This window comes from Carassius gibelio, chromosome B5, assembly GCF_023724105.1.
Source record: "Carassius gibelio isolate Cgi1373 ecotype wild population from Czech Republic chromosome B5, carGib1.2-hapl.c, whole genome shotgun sequence".
Taxonomy (NCBI): domain Eukaryota; kingdom Metazoa; phylum Chordata; class Actinopteri; order Cypriniformes; family Cyprinidae; genus Carassius; species Carassius gibelio.
In genome coordinates, this window is record NC_068400.1 from 39095264 (window position 1) to 39118951 (window position 23688).

At 34.2% G+C, this 23688-nt stretch overlaps 1 protein-coding gene across 12 annotated transcripts; it reads right to left on the reverse strand.

Annotated features, from left to right (window-relative positions):
* Positions 1–340: 340 nt before the first annotated feature.
* si:dkey-27p18.3 (uncharacterized) lies at positions 341–23430 on the reverse strand. 12 transcript variants are annotated; one of them, XM_052556183.1, is made up of 35 exons: positions 23306–23430; positions 18325–18633; positions 18009–18073; positions 14960–15020; positions 14559–14774; positions 13820–14020; positions 13505–13698; positions 13382–13418; positions 13221–13273; positions 13081–13126; positions 12530–12745; positions 11811–12011; positions 11496–11689; positions 11373–11409; positions 11212–11264; positions 11072–11117; positions 10686–10889; positions 10363–10556; positions 10227–10263; positions 10022–10062; positions 9626–9659; positions 8927–9235; positions 8611–8675; positions 5583–5643; positions 4837–5052; positions 4098–4298; positions 3783–3976; positions 3660–3696; positions 3499–3551; positions 3359–3404; positions 2920–3123; positions 2611–2804; positions 2476–2509; positions 2226–2272; positions 341–779 (listed from the first exon to the last, which is right to left on the reverse strand). In XM_052556183.1, the coding sequence occupies exons 1-35, from the start codon at positions 23307–23309 to the stop codon at positions 777–779; spliced, it is 4107 nt and encodes a 1368-aa protein (XP_052412143.1). In that variant the 5' UTR covers positions 23310–23430; the 3' UTR covers positions 341–776. The 12 variants fall into 12 exon arrangements, with proteins under 12 accessions (XP_052412143.1, XP_052412142.1, XP_052412144.1 ...); XM_052556182.1 differs by having other exon boundaries at positions 10686–10901; XM_052556184.1 differs by lacking the exons at positions 18009–18073; positions 18325–18633; positions 23306–23430 and having other exon boundaries at positions 10686–10901; positions 14559–14764; positions 14960–15010.
* Between the last annotated feature and the right edge of the window lie 258 nt (positions 23431–23688).

Here is a 23688-nt window from a genome sequence, read left to right on the forward strand (position 1 = left end):
TGCATAGACTGAAGAAAGTCAATGTGTAACCCTATTATTGCATTAAAAAGTCATGAATTAATCATATGAATACTGATAAAGCCGATCGAGGTTTAAGTGATTCAAGCATTAGTTCAGTGTGGCGGTTGTGGTCCTGTTTGACGCATTTGACGTTAAGATTTGGAGTAAAGACACAGTAGCAGACAAAATCTATCAATACATCATGCAGATGAAATATGATTCATTTACACCAGCACAGAAACAATACATTGAAAATCTCTTAATTAAATACACAGAAACTTTGTTAATTTATTACGTAGTTATATTGGCCTCTGCATTAATGTTAGGAATTAGACAGAAGAACTGAACATTAGTTTATTATCATACATGGGCTTTGTCATGCAGCAATGAGAATTTACTTTGTATACACTCATTGTCAGGTCATTTATTTGCACACATTAGTAGCCAATATAATTATACTGTATAATCGTTTGTAAATGCCTGTCAACATGCTAGGCTTCTGAAAATACAATTCAAGCAGATGCCATAGACAATAAAACAAAGACTTCTGAGACAAATTACATCTGTTTTTAGTTTACTGTGGCTGGAATAAACTGGATAATAATTAGCTGATTACATTATTGCATTTTTAAGCACTATCTGAAAACATTTTTATTTGATAGACGCAAGCTACAGTAGATCTCATCTGTGAAGAGTCGAGGTATATAGTTGTCACAGGATCTTTCTGAGTGGTTGATGAGCGATCCTCAGTGTCATTCTGCTACCCGCCCTATAGGTCACTATATACAAAACACAGAATTTATTATTACTGTGATATAATATATATACTGTGTGTATATATATGGTGTGCATGCACGCACACACACACACACACACACACACACACACACACACACACACACACACAATTTTCAAATCATAAAATAAAAGTTCTTCATGCCAAACTAGGACATGAGAAAGCTACGGAAGTTCTAAGCGGCCATGCATTATATATTTTTTTTCTTTTTGTTTTCTCGTTATAACGACTTAATTTTCTCGTTATCTCGACATAACGAAGTTCGTTTTCTCGTTATAACGACTTAATTTTCTCGTTTTCTCGACATAACGAAGTTCGTTTTCTCGTTATAACGACTTAATTTTCTCTAAGAAGTTACAAAACTGCGCCAGCAGGTGGCACTATAGACCTGAATATAACTGATGGGGTGTTGTATACTATCCACTTTACTGTACGCGGACCTTCCTCGTGATCGCTACAATTTGTGCAGTCTTGTTCATTACTGACATTTAATTAATTCATAAATGTTAAATGCTTGAATCAATATGAATATTTTGTGTATTAAGTTCCTGCTAGATGCATGAGTTTCACCAACGCGTTCTGTGTCATAAAATAACTGCTTATCAAAACCAAGGTTGACATCACTGTATTCTGTTTATCTACAGTAGGACGGGATTAAACGATGTAGGCTGATGTGCTTCTTTTCCTTATTACTAATCTTTATTGTTAACCATATTGATGAGAAATGTGATGTATATGTAAAATCCATAGGCTAATTTAATTCAGTTTTGTTCTATAATGTTGTAATCGTTTTTTTTTTCTACACACACACACACACACACACACATACACTACACGTAACGTTACACATGAACGCTCTTTTCAAACAGAAGCTTGTAACACACATGATATCTGCCACATCATATAATGACTACTACAAATTACAAATTATATATAATTTTATTTCAAATAAAGGGAAAATTAAAAGTGAGTTTAATCCAAGCAGCTCTAATGGCGCGGTGTTGCCATTTAAACATGTTCATTTAAAAAACAAAACGTTCGTTGTAGTGTCTCTGGAGAAATCAACAGTGATTGATCAGCCTTTATTTATATACAGTATTGTAGACGTTATTACCTAGGCGAAATTTGCTCAAATATAGGCTACAGTAAGAGCGCCTGCATGGTTGTCCATCAGATGCCTGTCAAAGTTGAGTTCGTTACTACAGCAACAGTAAAACAGTCATGTCGTTATAACGAGAAAACAAACTTTCGTTATGTCGAGATAACGAGAAAAATAAGTCATTATAACGATAAAACAAAAAGGAAAAAAAATATAATGCATGGCCGCTTAGAACTTCCGTAGAAAGCTGGTGTATGTTTGGAAATATTTGTTCTGTTGCACTGTAGTGTTTTTACAGAGAGTCAGTTTCAGAAAAGTATTTCTTCTTACCTTTCTCCAATATGGAAATGAAAGGCTTGGAAAGCCAAATGATTTGCCTGTTTGAAATAAGGGACAGTTTCAAAAAATAAAGTGTGTAACTGATCATTAAAACATGCAAATGAAAACAAAAACATATATAAGCATCCTATTTTCGTTTGAGGTAAAGAAAAATATGTCAGATTTTCTTAGAATTAAGTAGGCTTTATTTATTAATTATCTATAGTTAATTAAAATGACTAATTTAGTGACTTTAACCTACTTTGAGGTGCTATTCTGATGCCTATTTCTGCCCCCTGCAGAAAAAACAAGCAATATGATCTTAATTAGTAATATGTAATGTGTTCAATATATTTTAGAGCAGTGTTCATATTTTATGGAACATGTTGTTAAATACCTGCTGTATTAACCAGTTCACAGTTTTGTCATATGAATCTGAATTCTTCTGACACTTCAGTAATCCTGTATCCTCATAGAACAGACAGTCCACAGTGAGTATGTCTGTCCTGTTGACACATCTGCTGCTGTCTGGGACCGTTTTCTCTGGGTCAAACGTGTGATGAAGCACCACTAGAACAGTCAGCTTAGAACCTGTTTAGGACATAGACAAATAAAGGATAATTTAATATGAAATGTTTATACACACATCACATTGAGGGAGAATACTCTGTGAAATAAAGTCTTTATTTAATAATAATAAAACAACCTGTAGGGTAAGTTAAATTGTTCAGTGCTGCTTCAATACCAGCTCCAGTTTGATAAACAATAGGACAGAAAACTAGAACAACGTCACTCTCGTCCACTGCATGAGCTTCCTCCAGATTCTCAGTTCGGTTTCTCAGAATGTCAAAAAATTCCTTCTGACAGCTTTTTATATTTCCAGCCAAAATGGAGAACACTTTGACCTTTCCTGGAAAATAAATTGGGATTGAATAAGAAAACCAACGAAACATACAACATGATCAGATCAAAATGAATGGAAATATAATAATACATTTTTTTTAATGATTATATTTTTCTAGGATGGTGTCCAGGAAGATGAGTTATTCTGTTCTATAGTTACACTTGACAAAAGTCAAAAAATGTAAAATGTGGGACTAAACAAGCATTAATTGTGTGAGATCCCTCATAAGATGCAGACTTACCTGTACTAGGTTTGTTGTTTCGTAGCAATGTCAGTGATGCACCTTTCTACAGACACAATTTACAGTGAAATTCAGTCACAGTATCTGGACAAACACCGGCATTTTAAACAGCAACTTAAGCACAACAACATAACATTTACCTTATTTAATTTGCATCTTTCATGTTGTGGATCTTGGATATGTCCTGGGTTAACTTTTGTTATAAAACAATGAGCAACGTATAATTATGTTACATATAATGTTACTTAAATTGTATATTTACTGAGGTTATATTTAATGACAAAAAGTGATTATAACCTACTTTCTCGAGGACGTTTTTTGACACCTCTTTGCCTCCCCTGCAGAGAATGATTAGAACATGAGCGTATGAATAAACAGTGAAATGTTTTTCAAATGAAATATTTTAGAGCATCTTGTTACATACCTGCTGTATTAACCAGGTCTCAACTTTGTCATATGCATCTAAATTCTTCTGACACTTCAGTAATCCTTTATCCTCAAAGAACAGACAGTCCACTGTGAGTATATCTGTCCTGTTGACATATCTGCTGCTGTCTGGGACTGTTTTCTCTGGGTCAAATGTGTGATGTAGCACCACTAGAACTCCCAACTTAGTATCTGTTCAGGAAATTTAGACAAAACAAATCTGTCTAATGTCCTCACCAAATATCAGGTACTCCCGAATATTCTGAATAATAAGAATATTTATTACTTAAAAGTGACAGTAAACTCATACAACCTGTATTGTGATTGAATCTTTCAAGTGCATTGTCAATGTCAGATACAGCTCGGGAAACAACAGGACAGAAAACCAGAATAATATTACTCTCGTCCACTGATCCAACTTCTGTCAGATTCTCAATTCTGCTTTGTAGCATGTCAGTAAAATCCTTCTCACAGCCATTTGTTTTTCCAGTCCGAAAGATGCACACTTTAACATCTAGAACATTCAACAGCATGGTAAAATAAAATAAAAAAAGAGAGAAATCTTGGATTTTGGATATGCTCAAGTCTCTGTTCCTTCTCTTTCATGAAAATATGAAATTACATTATTTATAATAATATATTTTAGCTATCTAACCTGTGTCTGTTAACATGTCTTTGTTTCTATCATTCTATCATTTACTCAAAAGTAATCACAGATGAATTTCTGTCATTCTATTTGTTCTGCAGTCACTGAGGCTGATGATACACAGGACAACTTTCTGATCAATGTTGGGGGGAAACCAGGTGAGACTCAGGGTCCAAGACTGATCTAAAGTATCCAGAAAGAAATTTGTTACCCATTCTCAGTGGGAAAGTGCCCGAGAAACATTGGTCAATAAGTTGCCCCGTGTTTCATCAGCATGAGACTGATCTGCTCCATTCACTGTCTTCATGAGAATATGTATGTTCAAGTGCAGATGAACTTTGGAATATACAAAAATATTTCATTTGAATGTATCCTGACAAACTATTAATGTGACATAAATACCTACCACTGTCCTGTAATCTTTGACTTGAAAATCCTGGTTGTTGATCACCCAGATGTGGGTTTTGTTTAGTTTCTTGTTTCTCCGGTGTACCGCCACTGGTTTCCATATCTGTCTCTGGGAAATTCATGCTATTTTCCTCTTTTACTGCCTGTGGCACTGTAGTCTTGTTGCCCTGAAGATCTTCCTTTAGTGGAGCAGTTTTTTCTAGACTATTGAAAACTTTATGAAATCAAGCATATTAAAATTATGGTCCCACTTTATATTAGGTGGCCATAACTACTATGTACTTACATAAAAAAATAAGTACAATGTACTTACTGTGTTCATATTGTATTGTAAAACACTTTTGCTGCTATTGAGGTGGGATAGGGGTAATGTTAGGGAGAGGGTTGGAGGTATGGGTAAGTTTAAGGGTGGGTAAAGGTGTAAAGTATGGGTCAACAGTGTAATTATAAAAGTAATTACAGAAATTAAATACAGATGTAATTACATGTCGTTTTTTAAAAAATATAAGTACAATGTAAAAACATGTATGTACACAATAAGTACATTGTACTAAATTATTAATTAAAATGTAAGTACATAGTAGTTAAAGCCACTTAATATAAAGTGGGTCCAAAATTATTTATAAATGTTAATACACACACACACACACATATAAGATAACCAAATGTTTGTATCCTGTATGAAATAAATCAAGTTCTCTGTGTTTAAAATTAATGTACTTTAAGCTTTCTAACAGAACTCACCTGCCAATAAAGCAGAATTTGCCATTTTTATTCTCTCCTCATTAGTCCATGTTTTGTCGATCTGTTGAGAAGAACATTGAGAACATTGAGAGAAGAATATTGTTCATCATCCTTTCATGAAAATCCTGAAATATCATCTAAAATAAATATTCAGACAGTTCAGAAACAATGGACAATCAAGAGAGTTTCACCATTTGATTATAAATTCAATATTTGTATAATAATTTACTAAACTCTTTAATTATTCTTAAAACCTGTTGAGAGTGTCAGAACAGATATACATAATTGTCCCTGTTGTACCCAGCTTTTGTATCCAGTTATATAAACTGAGTCCGTTCAAATATGTGTATATTGTATATAGAAGAGCAAGTGCTGAATATAGTAAGAAAAATCTTCCATTTGGTTTGATGATCAAACAGAATTTTTATTTATTATTTTTTTTGCTAAAATGAGTGGTACAATGGCTTGTCCCTTTAAGAGTGCTGCCCATGTGATGTCTTTGCACCTTACTTAGCCATACAATGTTCACTGTAGTATCTTAGGACAGATTATATTACTCTACTAATATGCACCTATGGATAGAAGAGGTACAAAGTTGCCCCTTCAAGGGTACTGCTGTACTAGTGACATGCTCTTACTGCAAACGTTTTGACAGTAAAGCAAGTGAATGGAATTAGACAGCAACAATGTTCTGCCTACAGATAAAGTGCTTTCTTTTGTATAAAACATGCAAATGTTTTTTTTTTTTTTTTTTAAATGACAAATAGACACTTAATGGTAACTTAAATGGCTACTAAAAAAATGGTTCCGTTCATCTCAGTGGAATAAGATTGTGTGACTTTATATAGATGTTCTATCTATATTCACATAAAAAACTGTTTAATTTGGTTGTTCTGAAGGTATGTACATTTTTTTTTTTTTTTTTTTTTACAAATCTGGCCCTTGGGGTAAATATGATCCCACACTGAAATGAATGGGAAATAATTAAAAAAAAAAATAAATAAACCTGGCATGAATCTGAAAATTTCCACACAGAAATAAAAGCATGGTATTAGATCAGACAAAAATTTAGAAAAGACATGCTTACTCAGATGCACTGCAACATTTTATATAATACATTTTACAGAAATTGGCAAATAAAATCAATAAGTCCTGCTTAAATATTAAAATGTCTAAACAAAAAATGAAGGCCTGATACTACAGCACAAATGCAATGTGGAACAAGCATACTCACGTATGTACCTGTACACACATACACACTCTCTCTCTCTCTCTATCATACACACACACACACACACACACACACACACACTTCATATCTGCTTATTGCAGTTGTTTTTTTTATTATTGTTTTTTTTTGGTGTTGGTTTTATTTAAATTTAAGGGGGGGGGGGGGTGAAATGCTCGTTTTCACTCAATATCCTGTTAATCTTGAGTACCTATAGAGTAGTACTGCATCCTTCATAACTCCAAAAAGTCTTTAGTTTTATTATATCTATAAGAGAAAGATAGTCTGTACCGATTTTTCCCGGAAAAACCCGAGCGACTGGAGGCGTGACGTGTGGGCGGAGCTAAAGAATCACGAGCGCCAGTAGGCTTTTGCGTTGAGAGAGTTTGGAAGCTTGTGACATTACCGTGAGGAAAAAAATATCCAAAACAAACCATGGCTAACAGTCATATTCAGCGTATATTTATGATCCAGAATCAGATCCAGAGGCTGAAATTTAACAAGAGCAGCGACAACGACTTAATTTTTATACACACATTTTATATATTAACTTAATTTTTGAAACTTTGTCCATGTTTAGCATGGGAATCCAACTCTTTAACAGTGTAAAAAACTCAGTATGCATGAAATAGCATTTCACCCCCCCTTTAAGTAAAATAAAATTGTAAAACAATTCAAAATCCAAAACACAGTATTAATTTAGATGAGACGTAAACAACAACAAAAAATATATTATTTGTGTAATTAAAAATCCATATATTTTTCACAGTTAATCTTTCAATGTTTGGTATCATATTGACCCCAAGGACCTTAAGTGTAAACAGGAAATGAAGACCATTTGAGGGTTAAATCTTATTGGATCATAGAGACCTACAAAATGTACTTTCAGTTATTTACAGTGTTGGGGGTAACGCATTACAAGAAATGTGAGTTAGGTAGTCAGATTTCTTTTTTTTTTTTATTAACTAGTAAAGTAACACATTACTTTTTTTAATTCAGAAGGATATATCTTACTATATTACTAAAATATCTTAATATTACTGTACTATATATACTTTTTCAAATAAATAACTCCAGACAGTTTCTTTCCCACACTTGACAGCGCTGGTGTTGCCATGTTGAGAGAAATCGGGAGTAAGTGCAGAGTTGCTGTGTGAACATGATGTAAATGTAGTTCTAGACTAAATTTGAACATGTATTTACTCATCTCGCCTGCACAAAAAACAGATTCAGTGTTCCTCAAAATAAATAAAAAAAGGTCAAATGCAATCTCAGAATATTATACAAACCTGCAATATAAATATGTTAAATAAGAAAAATATAATTTATGTACCTTCTATGATTCAATTCAACCATACTAATAAGCAAAAATGGCACATTTGTGTTTAATTTTTGTTATTTCTGATTAGTGTTGGACTTTCTTCTCCTGCATCATATTCTTCAAGCAATTTGTCTGAACTGGCCCTCTACTGTATAGACATGAATTTACATTTACTTCAGTCTGAGGTGTATTTATTTTACCTTTGGTGTAAAAGGCTTTTAAATTTGTAAAATAACTTTTTTATATTAAAAACAAACAAGCAAATCCTGCCCAGAATTAAAAAGTAACTCAAAGGTAACTTAACACATTACTTTTCATAAATAGTAACTAACATAACTAATTACTTTACTAAGGAGTAACATGATATTATAATGCATCACCTTTAAAAGTAACTGTCTCCAACACTGTTGTTTCAAAAATGATAGAAGAAATTCACACTGTAATTAAAGTAAGCTGTAAACTGTTCATTTTTCTATTACCTGTTCAGTCGATAATGTTGTTGTTTGTAGAGGCATTTCATTATGATCTCCATGGGCCTTTAATGCTGTTGAGAAACATGTTGTATGAATCACAGTAAAACAGTTATGTAAAAACAGTGAGGCTGATGGGATTGGATGGTTTGTAAATTTGGTACAAGAACAGTTTAAAAACAGATTAGATCAATACAAGCGGTTTCCTTTCTCAGTTTACTGATTACACTCTGATCAAACACTTAACAATCCTCTGGATTTCAGTTCATTCTGGAAAAAGGATAGAGCTGGGGTCGAATGTAGTTACAGTATATGAAACACTCACATGTCCTTATTGTTATCTCTACTGTCCTGTCTCCACTGGTGACCTGACACAGGTAATCACCAACATGTGATTCTCTGACATCCTTCAGCCGCAAGGACACAATTCCTCTCTCCAGCTCCTCAGTGCATAGACTCATTATGCCTTCATAACTCTCTCCCAATATCAACCGTCTGTTCTTATAGAAACACACACAGTCTGTTTCCTTAAACCATCTGATCTCCATATCAGCAGCACTGATTGCAGGACACAGGTGACACTGAATGGTGGAATCTGATTTAGATTCTCCAGAGAAATATATCTTAAACTCATCTGCATTGGGAAAAAGAGAAAAATGAGGACTCACACACATAAAATATATAACTATCTTTTATAACATTAATGGCATAAATAGCTACAAAAAAAAAAAAAAAAAAGTGCCGCATGGAACATCTTAACTCATTTATTTTTTTTCAATTACAAATATTTTACACACTCTCTGAAAAAAGGGTACATATGTGGTCACTGGGGCGGTCCCTTTGTAAAATGTACCACCACAGTGACAGCTTTTGGAACTTTTTCATTTTCTTTCTGATATTGTATAACTCACTATATTAGGTTATTAGTCATTTTTAAGGGTCCAGATTGCAAAAAGACAATTCAATTTCTAAGACATTCATTTGTTTGTTTGTCAAATGTAACCAAAGACTAATTTTAACCTACTAGATTTCTGTTTTGGAGATCCCACTGCCCATGCCTGTTCAGAAAAATGGCATTAATATAATTATAACATTTTCAACCAAAGGAGCAAAACAGCAGTGCAATAATCTATAATAATCCACTTCATGTGTACTCATATCTTTGGTGTTTTCTGAAACACTGGATATCAAAGTCTGTATATGTTAATTCTACCCTAACAAAATAAGAGGTAGATTTTTTTTTTGTTGAACAGTGTATTTTACAAAAATCTTAATATCTTAATAAATTAAAACTTGTTACATTAGTTCTTCATGCCAAACTATAGGACATCAGAAAGCTGCTGTATATTCTTTAAAACTTGTTCTGTTGCACTGTAGTGTGTTTACAGACAATCAATTTCAGAAAAGTGTTTGTTCTTACCTGTAAAAAAGATGAAACATCTGTAAAGATAGATGATTTGTCTGTTTCAAATAAGGGACAGTTAAAAAAAAAATAAAGTGTGTTACTAAGAATTAGGACATATCAATTAAACTAAAAAAATAAAAAGCCATAAAAATAATAATTAATAATACTGCAAACTTTAATAATACTTAATTTATTAATAAAGTGACTTAGTACAACCTACTTTCACATGGGGATTTCTTGATGACTATTTTTGCCCCCTGCAGATAAATTGCAATATGATCTTAATTAGTATTATGTAATGTGTTAAATACATTTTTGAACAGTTTTGATATTTTCTGGGCCATGTTGTTACATACCTGCTGTATTAACCAGTTTATAGTTTTGTCATATGCATCTAAATTCTTCTGACACTTCAGTAATCCTGTATCCTCATAGAACAGACAGTCCACTGTGAGTATATCTGTCCTGTTGATAGATCTCCTGCTGTCTGGGACTGTTTTCTCTGGGTCAAACGTGTGATGAATTACCACTAGAACAGTCAGCTTAGAATCTGTTTAAGGACATAGACAAATTAAGGATAATTTCATATGAAATGCTTATACACACATCACATTGAGGCAGAATATTCTGAGAATGAATAACTTTATTTAAAATAGTTTGACGATGATAATAAAACAACCTGTAGGGTAAGTTAAATTGTTCAGTGCTGCATCAATATCAGTTCCAGCTCGAGAAACAATAGGACAGAAAACTAGAACAACGTCACTCTCGTCCACTTTATGAGATTCCTCCAGATTCTCAGTTCGGTTTCTCAGAATGTCAAAAAATTCCTTCTGACAGCTTTTTATCTTTCCAGCAAAAATGGAGAACACTTTGACCTTTCCTGGAAAATGAACTGGGATTGAATAAGAAAAAAAAGGAAACATACAATATGATCAGATCAAAATGAATGGAAATATAATAATTTTTTTTAAATTATTATATTTTTCTAGGATGGTGTCCAGGAAGATGAGCTATTCTGTTCTATAGTTACACTTGACAAAAGTCAATAAGATGCAGACTTACCTGTACTAGGTTTGTTGTTTCGTAGCAATGTCAGTGATGCACCTTTCTACAGACACAATTTACAGTGAAATTCAGTCACAGTATCTGGACAAACACCGGCATTTTAAACAGCAACTTAAGCACAACAACATAACATTTACCTTATTTAATTTGCATCTTTCATGTTCTGGATCTTGGATATGTCCTGGGTTAACTTTTGTTATAAAACAATGAGCAACGTATAATTATGTTACATATAATGTTACTTAAATTATATATTTACTGAGGTTATATTTAATGACAAAAAGTGATTATAACCTACTTTCTCGAGGACGTATTTTGACACCTCTTTGCCCCCCCTGCAGAGAATGATTAGAACATGAGCGTATGAATAAACAGTGAAATGTTTTTCAAATTAAATATTTTAGAGCATCTTGTTACATACCTGCTGTATTAACCAGGTCTCAACTTTGTCCGCTGCATCTAAATTCTTCTGACACTTCAGTAATCCTTTATCCTCATAGAACAGACAGTCCACTGTGAGTATATCTGTCCTGTTGACATATCTGCTGCTGTCTGGGACTGTTTTCTCTGGGTCAAATGTGTGATGTAGCACCACTAGAACTCCCAACTTAGTATCTGTTCAGGAAATTTAGACAAAACAAATCTGTCTAATGTCCTCACCAAATATCAGGTACTCCCGAATATTCTGAATAATAAAAATATTTATTACTTAAAAGTGACAGTAAACTCATACAACCTGTATTGTGATTGAATCTTTCAAGTGCATTGTCAATGTCAGTTCCAGCTCGGGAAACAACAGGACAGAAAACCAGAATAATATTACTCTCGTCCACTGATCCAACTTCTGTCAGATTCTCAATTCTGCTTTGTAGCATGTCAGTAAAATCCTTCTCACAGCCATTTGTTTTTCCAGTCCGAAAGATGCACACTTTAACATCTAGAACATTCAATAGCATGGTAAAATAAAATAAAAAAAGAGAGAAATCTTGGATTTTGGATATGCTCAAGTCTCTGTTCCTTCTCTTTCATGAAAATATGAAATTACATTATTTATAATAATATATTTTAGCTATCTAACCTGTGTCTATCATTCTATCATTTACTCAAAAGTAATCACAGATGAATTTCTGTCATTCTATTTGTTCTGCAGTCACTGAGGCTGATGATACACAGGACAACTTTTTGATCAATGTTGGGGGGAAACCAGGTGAGACTCAGGGTCCAAGACTGATCTAAAGTATCCAGAAAGAAATTTGTTACCCATTCTCAGTGGGAAAGTGCCCGAGAAACATTGGTCAATAAGTTGCCCCGTGTTTCATCAGCATGAGACTGATCTGCTCCATTCACTGTCTTCATGAGAATATGTATGTTGAAGTGCAGATGAACTTTGGAATATACAAAAATATTTCATTTGAATGTATCCTGACAAACTATTAATGTGACATAAATACCTACCACTGTCCTGTAATCTTTGACTTGAAAATCCTGGTTGTTGATCACCCAGATGTGGGTTTTGTTTAGTTTCTTGTTTCTCCGGTGTACCGCCACAGGTTTCCATATCTGTCTCTGGGAAATTCATGCTATTTTCCTCTTTTACTGCCTGTGGCACTGTAGTCTTGTTGCCCTGAAGATTTTCCTTTAGTGGAGCTGTTTTTTCTAGCCTATTGAAAACTTTATGAAATCAAGCATATTAAAATTCTTTATAAATGTTAATACACACACACACACACACATATCTTTCCAGCAAAAATGGAGAACACTTTGACCTTTCCTGGAAAATGAATTGGGATTGAATAAGAAAAAAAAGGAAACATACAACATGATCAGATTAAAATGAATGGAAACATAATAATACATTTTTTAAAATTATTATATTTTTCTAGGATGGTGTCCAGGAAGATGAGCTATTCTGTTCTATAGTTACACTTGACAAAAGTCAAAAAATGTAAAATGTGGGACTAAACAAGCAGTAATTGTGTGAGATCCCTCATAAGATGCAGACTTACCTGTACTAGGTTTGTTGTTTCCTAGCAATGTCAGTGATGCACCTTTCTACAGACACAATTTACAGTGAAATTCAGTCACAGTATCTGGACAAACACCGGCATTTTAAACAGCAACTTAAGCACAACAACATAACATTTACCTTATTTAATTTGCATCTTTCATGTTCTGCATCTTGGATATGTCCTGGGTTAACTTTTGTTATAAAACAATGAGCAACGTATAATTATGTTACATATAATGTTACTTAAATTATATATTTACTGAGGTTATATTTAATGACAAAAAGTGATTATAACCTACTTTCTCGAGGACGTATTTTGACACCTCTTTGCCCCCCCTGCAGAGAATGATTAGAACATGAGCGTATGAATAAACAGTGAAATGTTTTTCAAATGAAATATTTTAGAGCATCTTGTTACATACCTGCTGTATTAACCAGGTCTCAACTTTGTCATATGCATCTAAATTCTTCTGACACTTCAGTAATCCTTTATCCTCATAGAACAGACAGTCCACTGTGAGTATATCTGTCCTGTTGACATATCTGCTGCTGTCTGGGACTGTTTTCTCTGGGTCAAATGTGTGATGTAGCACCACTAGAACTCCCAACTTAGTATCTGTTCAGGAAATTTAGACAAAACAAATCTGTCTAATGTCCTCACCAAATATCAGGTACTCCCGAATATTCTGAATAATAAAAATATTTATTACTTAAAAGTGACAGTAAACTCATACAACCTGTATTGTGATTGAATCTTTCAAGTGCATTGTCAATGTCAGTTCCAGCTCGGGAAACAACAGGACAGAAAACCAGAATAATATTACTCTCGTCCACTGATCCAACTTCTGTCAGATTCTCAATTCTGCTTTGTAGCATGTCAGTAAAATCCTTCTCACAGCCATTTGTTTTTCCAGTCCGAAAGATGCACACTTTAACATCTAGAACATTCAACAGCATGGTAAAATAAAATAAAAAAAGAGAGAAATCTTGGATTTTGGATATGCTCAAGTCTCTGTTCCTTCTCTTTCATGAAAATATGAAATTACATTATTTATAATAATATATTTTAGCTATCTAACCTGTGTCTGTTAACATGTCTTTGTTTCTATCATTCTATCATTTACTCAAAAGTAATCACAGATGAATTTCTGTCGTTCTATTTGTTCTGCAGTCACTGAGGCTGATGATACACAGGACAACTTTCTGATCAATGTTGGGGGGAAACCAGGTGAGACTCAGGGTCCAAGACTGATCTAAAGTATCCAGAAAGAAATTTGTTACCCATTCTCAGTGGGAAAGTGCCCGAGAAACATTGGTCAATAAGTTGCCCCGTGTTTCATCAGCATGAGACTGATCTGCTCCATTCACTGTCTTCATGAGAATATGTATGTTCAAGTGCAGATGAACTTTGGAATATACAAAAATATTTCATTCGAATGTATCCTGACAAACTATTAATGTGACATAAATACCTACCACTGTCCTGTAATCTTTGACTTGAAAATCCTGGTTGTTGATCACCCAGATGTGGGTTTTGTTTAGTTTCTTGTTTCTCCGGTGTACCGCCACTGGTTTCCATATCTGTCTCTGGGAAATTCATGCTATTTTCCTCTTTTACTGCCTGTGGCACTGTAGTCTTGTTGCCCTGAAGATCTTCCTTTAGTGGAGCAGTTTTTTCTAGACTATTGAAAACTTTATGAAATCAAGCATATTAAAATTCTTTATAAATGTTAATACACACACACACACACACACACACACACACACATATATATATATATATATATAAGATAACCATATGTATTTATTCTGTATGGAATAAATCAAGTTCTCTGTGTTTAAAATTAATGTACTTTAAGCTTTCTAACAGAACTCACCTGCCAATAAAGCAGAATTTGCCATTTTTATTCTCTCCTCATTAGTCCATGTTTTGTCGATCTGTTGAGAAGAACATTGAGAACATTGAGAGAAGAATATTGTTCATCATCCTTTCATGAAAATCCTGAAATATCATATTAAATAAATATTCAGACAGTTCAGAAACAATGGACAATCAAGAGAGTTTCACCATTTGATTATAAATTCAATATTTGTATAATAATTTACTAAACTCTTTAATTATTCTTAAAACCTGTTGAGAGTGTCAGAACAGATATACATAATTGTCCCTGTTGTACCCAGCTTTTGTATCCAGTTATATAAACGGAGTCCGTTCAAATATGTGTATATTGTATATAGAAGAGCAAGTGCTGAATATAGTAAGAAAAATCTTCCATTTGGTTTGATGATCAAACAGAATTTTTATTTTTCTGCTAAAATGAGTGGTACAATGGCTTGTCCCTTTAAGAGTGCTGCCCATGTGATGTCTTTGCACCTTACTTAGCCATACAATGTTCACTGTAGTATCTTAGGACAGATTATATTACTCTACTAATATGCACCTATGGATAGAAGAGGTACAAAGTTGCCCCTTCAAGGGTACTGCTGTACTAGTGACATGCTCTTACTGCAAACGTTTTGACAGTAAAGCAAGTAAGTGTATATATATATATATATATATTAATTACAAATAGAAATGTAATGGTAACTGAAATGGCTACTTGACCCTCAATCGGTTCCTGGGGTCAATATGACCCCAATCAACTTTTACTCAATGAAAAAAATTATTCCCTTCATCTCAATGGAATAAGATTTTATGACTTTTCTACATTTTCCATCTATATTCACATAAAAAACGGTGTTTGATTCAGTTGTTCTAAAGTTATGTGTATATATATATATATATATATATATATATATATATATATATATATATATATATATATATATATATATATATATATATATATATATATATATATATATATAATTATTATTATTATTATTTTTTTTTAACAAATCTGGCCCTTGGGGTAAATATGACCCCACACTGAAAGCTGCAGTCGGTAACTTTTGACGCTCTAGCGGTTAATAAACAGAACTGCTTGCGTCTTGCGGAGGAACATAGTAGCCGGAGCTACTTCTCTCTGTTTATGTCTATGAAGAATCACAAAGGTACTGGGTTACTCCGCCGCGGTATCCCCGAAGCAATCTAAAATAGTCTGAATATAAATTATTATTATAGGTGCACCCTAGTGATTCAGGACAGGCTAAAAACACGGTTTGGAAAATGGATTCATGGTGTACTCACTTATTATAGACATTTTGTAAATTTTGAACACATAAAAAAGTAACGGACCGCAGCTCTCATATTTTACTGTCAGGACATAATGACAGGTTTAACAAATATGTAAAAAAAAATTGTTTTACAAAAGTTTCCTACTGCAGCTTGAAATGAATGGGAAATTCAAATAAATAAATAAATAAATAAATAAAATTATAAATCTAGCATAAATCTGAAAATATCCACACAGAAATAAAGGCATGGTACTAGATCAGACACAAATGCAATGTAGAAAAGACATGCTTACTCACATGCACACGCACACACGTGTGTGACTGCAACAGAGAGCATTTTTACAGAAATTGGCAAATAATATTAAAAAATCCTGCTTAAATCTGAAAAATGTCTAAACAAAAAATGAAGGCCTGATACTACAGCACAAATGCAATGTGGAACAAGCATACTCTCGTACGTACCTGTACACTCTCTCTCTCTCTCTCTCTCTCTCTCTCTCTCTCATACACACACACACACACACACACACACACACTTCATATCTGCTTATTGCAGTTTTTTTATAGGGTTTTTTTTGGTGTTGGTTTTATTTAAATTTAAGTAAAATAAAATTGCAAAACAATTCAACATCCAAAACACAGCATTAATGTAGATTAGACATAAACAACAACAAAAAATATATATTATTTGTATAATTAAAAATCCATATATTTTTCACAGTTAATCTTTCAATGTTTGGTATCATATTGACCCCAAGGACCTTAAGTGTAAACAGGAAATGAAGACCATTTGAGGGTTAAATCTTATTGGATCATATAGACCTACAAAATATACTTTCAGTTATTTACAGTGTTGGGGGTAACGCATTACAAGAAATGTGAGTTAGGTAGTCAGATTTCTTTCTTTTTTTTATTAACTAGTAAAGTAACACATTACTTTTTTTAATTCACAAGAATATATCTTACTATATTACTAAAATATCTTAATAATACTGTACTATATATACTTTTTCAAATAAATAACTTCAGAGAGTTTCTTTCCCACACTTGACAGCGCTGGTGTTGCCATGTTGAGAGAAATCGGGAGTAAGTGCAGAGTTGCTGTGTGAACATGATGTAAATGTAGTTCTAGACTAAATTTGAACATGTATTTACTCATCTCGCCTGCACAAAAAACAGATTCAGTGTTTCTCAAAATAAATAAAAAAAGTCAAATGCTATCTCAGAATATTATACACACCTGCAATATAAATATGTTAAATAAGAAAAATATAATTTATGTACCTTCTATGATTCAATTCAACCATACTAAGCAAAAATGGCACATTTGTGTTTAATTTTCTGTTATTTCTGATTAGTGTTGGACTTTCTTCTCCTGCATCATATTCTTCATGCAATTTGTCTGAACTGGCCCTCTACTGTATAGACATGAATTTACATTTACTTCAGTCTGAGGTGTATTTATTTTACCTTTGGTGTAAAAGGCTTTTAAATTTGTAAAATAACTTTTTTATATTAAAAACAAACAAGCAAATCCTGCCCAGAATTAAAAAGTAACTCAAAGGTAACTTAACACATTACTTTTCATAAATAGTAACTAACATAACTAATTACTTTACTAAGGAGTAACATGATATTATAATGCATCACCTTTAAAAGTAACTGTCTCCAACACTGTTGTTTCAAAAATGATAGAAGAAATTCACACTGTAATTAAAGTAAGCTGTAAACTGTTCATTTTTCTATTACCTGTTTAGTCGATAATGTTGTTGTTTGTAGAGGCATTTCATTATGATCTCCATGGGCCTTTAATGCTGTTGAGAAACATGTTGTATGAATCACAGTAAAACAGTTATGTAAAAACAGTGAGGCTGATGGGATTGGATGGTTTGTAAATTTGGTACAAGAACAGTTTAAAAACAGATTAGATCAATACAAGCGGTCTCCTTTCTCAGTTTACTGATTACACTCTGATCAAGCACTTAACAATCCTCTGGATTTCAGTTCATTCTGGAAAAAGGATAGAGCTGGGGTCGAATGTAGTTACAGTATATGAAACACTCACATGTCCTTATTGTTATCTCTGCTGTCCTGTCTCCACTGGTGACCTGACACAGGTAATCACCAACATGTGATTCTCTGACATCCTTCAGCCGCAAGGACACAATTCCTCTCTCCAGCTCCTCAGTGCATAGACTCATTATGCCTTCATAACTCTCTCCCAATATCAACCGTCTGTTCTTATAGAAACACACACAGTCTGTTTCCTTAAACCATCTGATCTCCATATCAACAGCACTGATTTTAGGAGACAGGTGACACCGAATGGTGGAATCTGATTTAGATTCTCCAGAGAAATATATCTTAAACTCATCTGCATTGGGAAAAAGAGAAAAATGAGGACTCACACACACAAAAAATATAGCTATCTTTTATAACATACTAATGGCATAACAACTGTTTTAACAGCACTGTTGATTGATGTTACCTCCATTTTCTCTCCTAAACAGGAACATAAGTCACAAAATGACGAAGCAGAATGATTCCAGAATGTCACTTCACTACTCACTATTATTAGGCTACCTCACTAATGTAATTGCACTTACTTAGTCTAAATGTAAGTGCTTCACTAGTTATTTCAGTGGTTATTTTGAACGGCTAAATCTGCACATCAACGGTAAAGTTTACACCCTTGCTACATTTTGCAGAAGAAAGACTAGTGATATGACACCCAGTAGCTCCAAGAGGGTCTGGCTGCAGACTTGCACTTGCACTCTCAGACACTTTCACTTGCAGTCTTTATTTTGTAATTAGTTGAATTTTTTATTACGTTTTATTTGAATTTCCCAACATTCTGTAACAGTAGGCAGGTGGCGAAGACAAGAAAAAATAAACGTAATTACAATGTCACTTGCAATCGCTACTTGCACTCTCTCCTACCCGCGACACTTGCAATCGACACAATTCGTGCGTGTTACTAACAGGCGGCAAGGAAGTTGACCGGAAGTTGAAGTCGGCCGCGTGCCGCCATCTTGTAGCAGAACTTCACTTGCGTTAGCATCCCATTGACATCCCATTCATTTTGGCGTCACTTTGACAGCAAATAACTTTACATCTGACGTCTACTGCTGACGTCATCAAGCTTAGTTTGAGTCTGCGCGTCAGAAACGGAAGTGCTAAAAATAGCTAAAAATGGGCTTCACTTGTCTCAATTGAGTTCAAATGGGGTCGCTGTGTCTATTTCTTTTACTGTTTATGGTTACCAATGGAGACAAGACGCTGTGGTGGTGATTAAACAATTAAACCTAATTTACTACTATAACGTACAGGGTCCTGCAAGAAAAAGACAAGACCGGCAAATCCGTGGCCAGAACACCAGAATATGAACGCTTGTGCAAAGTTTCTCGCTAAGTGTTTTCCTCCCGTAGAAAAACATAAACATTCAACATGGCTTAATGTATTAAGATGCTATTAAAATATCAAATTAAATATACAGTTCGTTATTTTAATGAATATGCATATAGTATTTTCCTCACGTACCGCAAAATGTGCCATGATGGACTTAGATGATAAAGGCCAAACTCAATATGCTTCTCTACATTATTAAAATACACAACTAATATATACAGGCAAGCAGGTGAGCCCAGAATAAACGCAACACACAAAGTTTTGCGTTAAGCATTTTTCCATATAAAATAAACTGTCTACAACTCGTTTATTTCACTGTCTTTGTCCATTAAGATATATTATGCGTTTTATTTATAATGATTTTCTATAGGAGGAAAAAGTTAAATGTACAATTTAACGCACTGCGTTCTGTACTTGTCTGCTTGCCTAAACAGAGTTGATCCTTTTAAAATCACTTAATGCATTTCATAATGTACGTTCATATTTGCTGGTCTGTATATACGTTGAGTCAACAACAAGACATATAGGCTAGGCCTACTGAATAGTCTTTATCATCTTAGTCTGTTATTAGGACACATTAAGCGTTTTGCTGTATGAGAGGACAAAGTTTGCGCATTGTGTTCATAGCCATCTGCTTGCCTTGTAGTACATTAAATAATAACTATATATCGGATTTGGTATTTTAATTTAACTTAATGCATCTTAATACATTATGCCATATTAAGTGTTTTTTCTACAGGAGGAAAACGCTTAACGAAAGACTTTGTGAATTGCGTTCATATTCTGCAGTTCTGTGGTCACTGATTTGCCGGTCTTGTCTTTTTCTTGCAGGAACCTGTAAACTATAGTAGTAGGCCAACTAATTTAGTTTTAATCGTTTAATCACCACCACAGCGTCTTGTCTCCATTGGCAACACGCATGATTTGTGTCGATTGCAAGTGACGTCACAGGTAGCGGAGAGTGCAAGTAGCGATCAGGCCCCGAGGAAGTCGACCGGAAGTTGAAGTCGGCCGCGTGCCGCCATCTTGTAGCAGAACTTCACTTGCGTTAGCATCCCATTGACTCCCATTCATTTTGGCGTCACTTTGACAGCGAATAACTTTACATCTGAGGCGTTTAAAGACTCCATTTGTCCATTATTTATTTCTAAAGATACACGACAATGTATAAACGGCTCCATTTCCTTCTATGTTACATTATGGCCCTGTAGAAACAGTTTTTGTAAAAATAGGCTAACGATTGCTTCATAACCACTCGACTCTCTGTCGCATTACCGTACAGACAGGAGGAGAAGCTTGCAGGCAATTCACTTAATATGGGGTACTGGCGTAACATTTTAAAATACACAAAATAATTAATCAGAATACTTGCTCCTGCTCACTCACGTCAAAGAACTCCCCGCTCAAGCTCGCCATCTCTGCAAGATTAACGATGGCAGTTTGCACGCACAGCTACTAGAAGATTTACATCTGTCAGACAGGTTGCTGACGTCATCAAGCTTAGTTTGAGTCTGAGCATCAGAAACGGAAGTGCTAAAAAACGCTAAAGATGGGCTTCACTTGTCTCAATTGAGTTCCAATGGGGTCGCTGTGTCCATTTCTTTTACTGTCTATGGTGGCGATTGCAAGTGACATTGTAATTTAGTTTCTTTTTTCTTGTCTTCACCAGCTGACTACTGTTGTAAAATGTTGAGAGATTCAAACAAAAAGTTATCAAGAAATAAAAAAATACATAAAAATAAAGACTGCAAATGACGTCACTAGCGGAAGCACAGGTGTCTGAGAGTGCAAGTCTTTTTCTTCTCACTATGTTAATTTATCTCTATCTCTTGTAATTTTCTCGCTTCTCTTAAGCGTCTTGTCTTTTGTGTTTGACTCTGTCCGCAAGCCATCTTAAACTGTCATGTTCAAATGGTTATGTTTATAATTGTTATGTCTGTACTGGAAAGATTTCAATAAAAAAAAAAAAAAGAAAAAAAAGAAAGTCTGATGCTGTGTGCGAAACCACTCCCTTATCCATTATATAGTGCACTATATGGGGTGTCAGCCATTTTGTAGTGTTCTCCGAATTCTGAGTGAACTACTTCATTCCCTATATTTGTCCACTACTTTTCACCCACAATTCATTCTGATTTCGAGTGTACAACCGATGTACAACACTCGCTGAAGCACTATTTCCCACAATCCAATGCGGAGTAGCGTCGAGCTGGAAGCGAGAGCGGGAGCGAGCGAGTTTGAATGAGAGATGAAGTTTACATCTTTATTATTTCTGTTTTAACGTTTTTCCTTCATTATTTATATATTTATATTAAAATATGTTATGTAGGCAATAACTCAGTTAAATATTTGAGTAATTTACTGAGGTGGCATCGTTGTTAACTTACAAAAATGATGATAATTTGGTGGATAATATACATTTTTTCGTTAATAACAGGTATATTCTAATGTAAAATTAACGGTCGCCTCAGGACACTCTACAACCATCTTATCTGAGCTCAAAACGCTGCTTGAGCGTGTGTCAAGATACTAAAAATAATAAATACATAATTATGCACGTGTTTATGTGCGTTTATTTTTGTTCTGAGTACTTATTTTAATAGCATTTAATGATTATGAACATAAAAGCATTACAAAAAAATAAATAAATTATATACCATCGATGAAACCACACAGCTGACGCGGAGGTATAACTGCAATATAAAGTAATTTTGAGTATTATTGCTATTAGTGTTATTTTCTAAAATTAGGTACATGTAATATAAAAGTACATATGGCAATGTTTTTGCAACAGCTCCAAGTCTCACGCGCAGTGTAGGCTATACGTCACTGACCGAATCTGTTCACTTATTTATTTGTTCACTCCTTCCTGATATAGTGAACTCAACTGCCATACACTATATAGGGATTAGTGAATGAGTGAGTGATTTCAGACACAGCACGAGTGCAAGCCTGAGAGTGCCAGTGCAAGTCTGCAGCCAGACCCTTCTCAGTAGCTACGCAGCATAATTCGACATACAGCGGAATGTTCGACTAGAAGCGGTTCATTGATGTCATACACCGATCGGTCTGCGCAGCACCACGTCAAGTCGAAAATCATCTGACCAAAAGAACAGAAGCCTTCACTTTCTGTTCAATCCTTTGCGCTTTTCACTTTACATGTTGGAACTCAGTATTGACGACTGGTTTACCCAAACAAATAAATGTTAATTGAATAAGTCGCTGGTAATAATTTTCATACAAATCATAGAAACAGTCCATCAGTCCATTAACGTTTATTTTTGCGTTGAAACCGGTCGAAAATACATGCGGTGTTCTATGATCCGGTAGAGAAGCACGACCTTTTTTTATATAAAAAATATAAAAATAAATAAAAAACCCTCTAGAATTATTTCTACTGAATCATGATCGACATGTAGCATAATACATGTAGCTAGTTATATTACGAAAAACAAAAATACATTCTAGGGATATTTCCAGTCGGTCTGACGGACCCAGGTGTAGCCTACTTTAGAATCGTCACAAATGTTGAAGAAAGGCTAGGTCAATGAAAATAACTAGGCCTAAATTTGATAGACTTCGGTTAACTTACATTTTGTGTTTTTTTGTTTAGCGTGTATGTCGTTACGGGCTTTACTTACCCATTTTCTTCAAAGCTGCTGCCTGCTGTCCTCTAGAACAGATGAACTGAAAAACCCCTTACACTGATCTTATAAACACGGTACAAATCCTTTCACTTTCATTTTCTCTGTGACTCAAGTTAAACACCTCCCAAGTGATTTCTTAATGCAGTGCTGTCAGCTGTTTTTCACTGAGTGGTAATGGAGATGACAGCAAGGCTGTTTCGTCCAGTCAGAATAAAATGATTACAACGGCCATTACCTCAATCTAGGCCTATTTTCTTTAGCCACACGTAAGATTGAAAATAATAATAAAAACTAAAAGCGTTTCTGTCAGAAAAGATGTGTAAAGACGTTTTCTGTTACTGATTATCTACCATCATTTGGTTTTGATTCTGATTGCA